A 6911-nucleotide genomic window follows, 5' to 3' on the forward strand; every position below is an offset into this window, starting at 1 on the left:
AAAGGTTCCTTAACCCTTGTGTTGCCTTAGGGTCATTTTGACCCGAATCAATATTACACCCTCCCCCCGCCTTTAGGTCATTTTGACCCGATTCAATGTTTCACCCTCCTGTTACCTTTATATTTACTAACATATTTTACCCTTTGGGTTCAATTTGACGCCAGCAATTAAAACCTCCAGAAAATTATTAGAATTAATATTGTTTTCCAAGTTTAAGTGTGAGGCACTCTATGTTTGTTTGTTGACTACCGAAAGAACACCGACATTAAACATTGAATGGGGTCAAATGAATCCTAAGGCGGGGGGAGGGTGTAATATTGATTCGGGTCAAAATGACCCTAAGGCAACACAAGGGTTAAGGTCAGTTAGGGTCCTTGGGGATACAGCCGGCCATCTCCACTCTCTCCGGCCATCCTTCGTAAACGTTGGTTTTCTCATCATTAACAGCTTGCTGACGGGGGAACAGAGGAGACAGGGCTCCAGACTGCGACCAAATGGTCGCATTTTGCGCCTAAAATTAGACACAGTGCGAGTAAATTTTTCATCAACTCGCGCATGCGCGACCAGTAAATTAGCAGATTTTTATTTTTTTAAATTAAATATTTTTGTTGCTGACAAACTTGTTCTAGACTTTAGCCCACTATAGTTAGCGGTAATGCCTGAATGACTGGTTTGCTAACCGACATTAACTCCAGAAGAAGAAGAAAGGAGACGAAAACCGAAGAATAAGGCTGGCCTGTGTGAGAGCGGGGGGGGGGGGCTAATGTGTGAAAAGAGGCGCACCGCAGCGGAGGGCCGCAGAGTGAGAGGTCAGAGGGGATCTTCACCACCGAGCAGCGTCCCCGTCCCCCGAGTTGAATCACTGGGTCAACTCAGCCGACTCTCACATGTCTGCCCCTACAGACTGATGTTCACGGTAAACGCATTCGATCAGGAGCGCGCGAGGGTTTTGATAAAGTTAGCGGAAGGATTTAAGTGACAACATCCGGTTTTGCAAAGTTAGCGGAAAGAACCACGTGAAACAACATCCGTTTTTCAAAATAAGATATCGACAAATCATACACGAACATATAAAAGTAAACAATGAACTGATTTTGTATCTTTATAGATCGTTTCTGAGATTTAGCTGTAAAAGTCCTAAATGTTTAAAGAAATCGGTAATTTATTTAATGTTTGAGGTGCTTTATATATGTATTTCCTCATAGTCCTCATAGCAATAATGCTACACAATAAATAGAATGCTTCAATCAACACCGTGATCGGTGATCGGTATTATCGGATCGGCAGATACTGATTTCAGTGATCGGTGATCGGCACCAAAAACCTGATCGGTGCAGCTCTAGAAACCAATAAATGTTTTGATTGGCCACATCGAAGTGCAACATGCACATGCTCAAGGTATGTTTTCTCTTAAAATATGTTTAAACTCAATACAGTAACTTCTGAAGAGTTCTGTTGTGAATTTTTTGCAGTTCATGAAGGCAAACAGGCATAAGATTGTATATTGTCAAATTATTTATCAGTAATACAGTAAAAATGATGGGAAAACTTTGCAAGTCGATTCATAGTGTGCGCAGGGTTTTTCCTGCATAGAGGAAATGTGGGTGCGCGCCTAAGCCGTTTTCCCGAGCGCCTATGACAAATTCCGAGCGCCTAAGGCAAAAAAAAGTCTGCGTTGAAAAAACAAAAAACAACTGTGTTCATCAGGTTCATGTCAGCGAATATGTTCTCAATAGTATGTTTCAAGGAGGTGTGCTCACCTGTGTGCGCGTATCACGGCAGAGCGGCCAGCTGCTGATCACGCACTCAATAGCTCGACTGCATGAATAGAAGGTGCGCGCATAGCGCGCAAAAAAAAAATTTGGGAGCACCCAAGACCCATTTTGACCCAGGAAAAAGTGCGCCCCTAAATTTTCTGCTTGCGCCCCTAACATTTTAAGTTAGGAGCGACTGTGCTCCTAGTTAAAAAAGTTAGTCTGGAGCCCTGGGAGAGGACATTTATTTTATCATACATTATGTTGCTTTTTGATTTATTTTCTGTTTTCTGTTTTTAAAACTAGATGGACTTCTCTGACACAAACAGGCTCACTAACCTTCTCAAAGACGCTTCTGTTTTCTGTCCCTGCTTGCCCGGCAAACACCCAACTATCTCTGGGTTTTACGGACTTGATCAAAGTGCTTCCCATTCCGACAAACACCTCCCTCATGTCGTCTGTCATTCTGCCAAAAAGCAAGAGGATAGGGTCGAGCTGTGTGCTATGAAATCAATTTAGCCGTTGAATCCTTGAGATGTGGACTCACTTCGGTGTCACATCATCAAACGAGGCCACCAAGACAATCATTCCAGGTTGGATCTCCTTCAGGTACGCCAGGATGTATTCTGCATCTTTTGTTCAAATAAATTTAAAGAAAAAGATAATTTTAAGGTTTTAATAAACTTTCAAATTTAAAATAAGATTAAAATAACAAAAAAAGACACACAACTTACTTCCAAAATCCATATTAAGGTAGCCAAATTTTTCCACTTGTCCATTTTTACCTGAGATGGAACCCCCCCACCAAAAAAACACACCATTTAGTTGTCAACAGCTGCACCTGTTTTAATGGAAGTGAAGCGATTAAATGATCTGTTTCATGATCACTATCAGGACTTTCCTCTCTTTAATCTCTTGATGAAGATTCTGTTATATAATCGAAACGTCCAGAGTGGAGAGACTATGAGACCTTTGGGTGAGATGGTTTTATCAACTGCTGGTTTTAATGTCAAAACATCAAAAGCCCAAAACTATTACACATGTGAATGTTTGAATTGTTTTAGAAACTATACATTATTTACAGTACAGAACTTTACAATAATCTGTCAGAGTATATTCTTACTCACCGTTTACCACCACAATGTTCAGTCCTGGTCCCACATTATTCATCACATTACTCATAATGCTGTTGAGATACAGATACAGTTGAATTTCACTCAGTCACACACATTTCCATCCTTAGTTATGTCCAGTAATACCGTATCAAACACGCACATTTTACCATCGAAGCAGATCTTTGGTCCAACAACATTAGCTGCTCCGCTGATGATTTGTAAAGCAAAATGGTCCGACGGACAGACTCTGGTGAGGCTGCACTTCGTCCCATTTAGTGTAGCTGAATATGTTAAGAGAAAAGTACTTCTGATCAAGACGAAAACCACACATACAGTTCATGTGGAAGTCATTTTATGTAAAAAAAAAAGTACCTTCATAATTAAATTTACCTCTTTGGAATTTTACTTTGATTTGGTCTTTGTCATTAAACCCTAAAATAAAAGAATGGATGCAGTGTTATTAAAATGAGGCAAATAAAACCAAATAAAAATAGGTAAATCAGGATTTATGATGTAATAGAAATGAGCTCACCAAGAATATATCCTGCTTCCTCCAGATGATCAAATGAATTGATGGAAAGTCCCCAGGTTAGAAGGACAACAATTACAGCAGCAAGAAGCAAAACAACTGTCAACCACAAAAAGATGAGGATTGGCAGAGATACAAACAAAAAGACCAGCTTTTGAAATAAAGTGAAATCTCACCTTGATTTCTCATATCGGCAATAGCTCAGATAGCTTCCAGTTCCTAAAGGCAAGTGCTGAGACCTTTAAAAATGCCCTTGAAGTAGTTCCTGTTAACAAGTGATATTGTAGAGACAGCAACGCTTTGGTGTCCTCTCATCTGTGAACATGCACTCTGGTAATTCCTCCAATCATGCCTGAGAAGGTTGTTTGGATATGACTAAAGAAAAGAAAGCAGCCCCTCCTTGAACAACATAAAAACAGGATGTGGCACTCGGCATGCACAGCCACTGTGAATTAAAAAATCAAATGTCTCTCTGTGTCAAATACGGGAGCAGGAACAGATACAACTTGTCGTGAACCATGCGTTTTGAAAACAGCAGATTGTGCTCAGCGGACGGGCAAACAATCTGGAACCGGGAGAGGGAATGACTCAAAGAGGAGAAAAAAAGATCACAAGCTTCATATTTTAAATTGGATGTGTAAACGAAAAATAAAAACATGTTCCAAAAATTGTTTTTCATTTATTGGGAGTTTTCTAGTTGTTTGTACATTATTCACAAAACCCATGTGATGTGTGAGGTTATCTGTTTATTACAAAAGTGATGATAGAATAGAAGGCCAAACTCTCACTAAAAGCAAATAAATATACGTGGAATAGGAACACACAACATCTGAAAAGAAACTAACACATGATAACTGAATTTAGAAAAAAAACATTGTATCCCGTGTGTTACAGGTCAATGCCACTGATATTAAAGCTTGCTTTTCAAAGGAAACCTGGCTAAAGAATGACTTGTTTCAATAAACACTAAATAAATATGCCAATGGTGGACAATTTAAATCCATACTTGTGATGGATGGACAACACTGTTTGCACAAGAGTTAGTCATAACTGAAGAGCATGTTCAAAGACCCACTTGAAAAGGAAATGGTACATGGGGTTATTCCTAATAAACATTTCCCACATATAAATCCCAGAGGCCAAGCCCTCGTGCCACTACACTTCTGCTCTGCTGGTCCTTGAGCAGGAGCTCAGTCTGAGCTTTCACCTGCCTTAAGGGGTCACAACTGAAATAGCATTTCCTTCAGGTAGTAATCAACTGATTTTAGGATTGTTAATAAAGTTACAGTGGCCGGATCATAATACGCTCATAATAATAACCAAGATACAGTTGAGTAGCTGATTAGGGAATTAAAGCCTCTGCGTGGTCATATTGTGACAAATGAACCACACACATAAAGATAGATGACAAATACAGGAAACAAACCACACAGAACGTATGAACTACAATAGATTCAGCTGCACCACACAAGCATGAAACAAACTGAAATAGTAAAGAATTAAACACTTTACAGGAAGTAAGTTTGAGCAGTAACATTAGATACTGCTCAGATACAATGAATGCTGTGACATATGTTTGACCTGTTATCCTCCAACCATCTAAAACGAGTTAAATTAGGTGTTACTTAGTGCTACTTATGAGGGTATTTGCATTATAACAGCGTATGTGTACAGCAGTCTTCATATTCCTAACATGGTGTAATACTAAAGAGAACCAGCAGAGGGTCTATGTGTTCCACACATTACTGATAAGAAGGAACATTATGCATTCAGAGACATTTGACTGGATAGCATTAGAGAACATATCCATGTCGTTTCCTTCTTTCATTTAAGCAAAAATAAAACAGTAGAGATGTTCTTCAGAAAAGGGATAGAAATAGTGAACTACGGCAGATGACGAATACAATCAACCATAACACAGGATGAATAGATACCATGTGTACAATAACATATAAATATACATTCAGTGGCCATTACTGACATCATTCACACTATCATCAGTAACAATAGAGTAAAATCTGCAATAATACATGAACTTTAACCTCATAGCGATGACAACAGAATGATTCTATTGCTTAATGTCTTGATCATACAAACACACATTCAAAGAGAAACCATTGTGAAATGAATTTTTGATCAATGATTTATCAGTGTGAACTGACACCAGTGTCCTGTGACGCTGACGTTATCCCAACAATGTTCACTTGTGACTTTCTAGCAGGTGGAGTTGCAGTTTTTTGTTGTTGTGGGAAATAGAGCCGTCTAAAAATATCATGCAACATCACTCAGCCTAAAGTTCATTAAAGAGTCGGTGGACTCTGAACGCCACAGCAAAAATATTTTAAGTGGGTTCACGTTAGCATGAAAATGGGAAATATATTTCAAAACAAACAACTGTTAGTGTGACTACGTATATCGGGGAGTTTGAAACATCTGCAATGTCAAAGCTCCATGTGATGCTATGTAGCAGTCATATATTTCACAACTACTGGATAATGATACTGAAGGATTGCAACATTTGCCAATAATTTGCACGTATTACATTGCCAGTGAATTAAAGCTATATTTAACCACATTTAAGCAAAGTTGTATGTTGTCGCTGAGGCACTATTCCATAGAAACCTGCAGCGGTTACAGCTGATAAAGCCATTGGTGGTTGCCGCAGCATAACCACTGTTAGCTCTGTCAGCACTATTGGTTAGTACTGTTTAGTTAATACTGTTAGCTGCAAGCCGCCGGTTCAGCCTAAGCCACGATGAGAGGTTAAGAGGTAGGAGAAATACTCCACATCTTGTATTTTTAGCACCGTTGAATCAAATATTTTACTGCGGATTGAGGTTGTTTAATTGTGGGGCAGTGGCTTTGGAGGGAGGCCTGAAGGATGGTCAGAGTTGCCGACTTCCTGACTTTCTTCAGAGATTTAGCAACTTTAGGCGCAAGTCCTGCCAACACTTTAAGAGTTGGGAAAACTGGGCTGGTTTTTTTTGGTTAGCCATTTAAAAAGACAAATCTGTCTTTATCTTGCTGTTTTTTCCAAATGTGACCTACTCAAACTTAAACGTTTACATTACATTGCTTGTAATGTAATGCTTTTATAAAAAGTGACTTACAATCATACACTGTAGACACAGCTACGGGGAGCAATTCAGGGTTAAGTGACTTTCTCAAGGACACAACGACTAGGGCGGGCCCGTGAGCGGGGATCGAAACACCGATCCTCTGATTTCTGATTAAAAGATGGACCTGCTAACCACTGACCGTCGTCCGTTTAGTGTTCACAAAAAAAAAGCTAAACATTAGCTGGTTCCAGCTTCTACAATGTGAGAATTTGTTGTTTTTTCTTGTCTTAAAATATATTAAATTGAAAATGTTTTGGACAAAGCAACACATTTGATGATGTCATCGTGGGTTGTAGGAAAATGTGAGTGTTTTCTGAAGTTATTTTCTGAAGTCGTGTGGAGCATATTATATTTCCATTATGAAATAGAAAGAATCATTAGCTGGAGCCCTAAA

The 6911-nt window shown here is 39.2% G+C and overlaps 1 protein-coding gene across 1 annotated transcript; it reads right to left on the minus strand.

The window, feature by feature from the left end:
* Positions 1-361: 361 nt before the first annotated feature.
* si:dkeyp-67f1.2 (uncharacterized protein LOC556106 homolog) lies at positions 362-3587 on the minus strand. The gene is made up of 8 exons (XM_056436705.1): positions 3575-3587; positions 3402-3497; positions 3030-3150; positions 2882-2940; positions 2489-2539; positions 2302-2386; positions 2094-2220; positions 362-451 (listed from the first exon to the last, which is right to left on the minus strand). Exons 1-8 carry the CDS (start codon positions 3585-3587, stop codon positions 362-364), a joined length of 642 nt encoding a protein of 213 aa, XP_056292680.1.
* Positions 3588-6911: the final 3324 nt, after the last annotated feature.

This window comes from Pseudoliparis swirei, chromosome 18 (assembly GCF_029220125.1).
Source record: "Pseudoliparis swirei isolate HS2019 ecotype Mariana Trench chromosome 18, NWPU_hadal_v1, whole genome shotgun sequence".
NCBI lineage: Eukaryota > Metazoa > Chordata > Actinopteri > Perciformes > Liparidae > Pseudoliparis > Pseudoliparis swirei.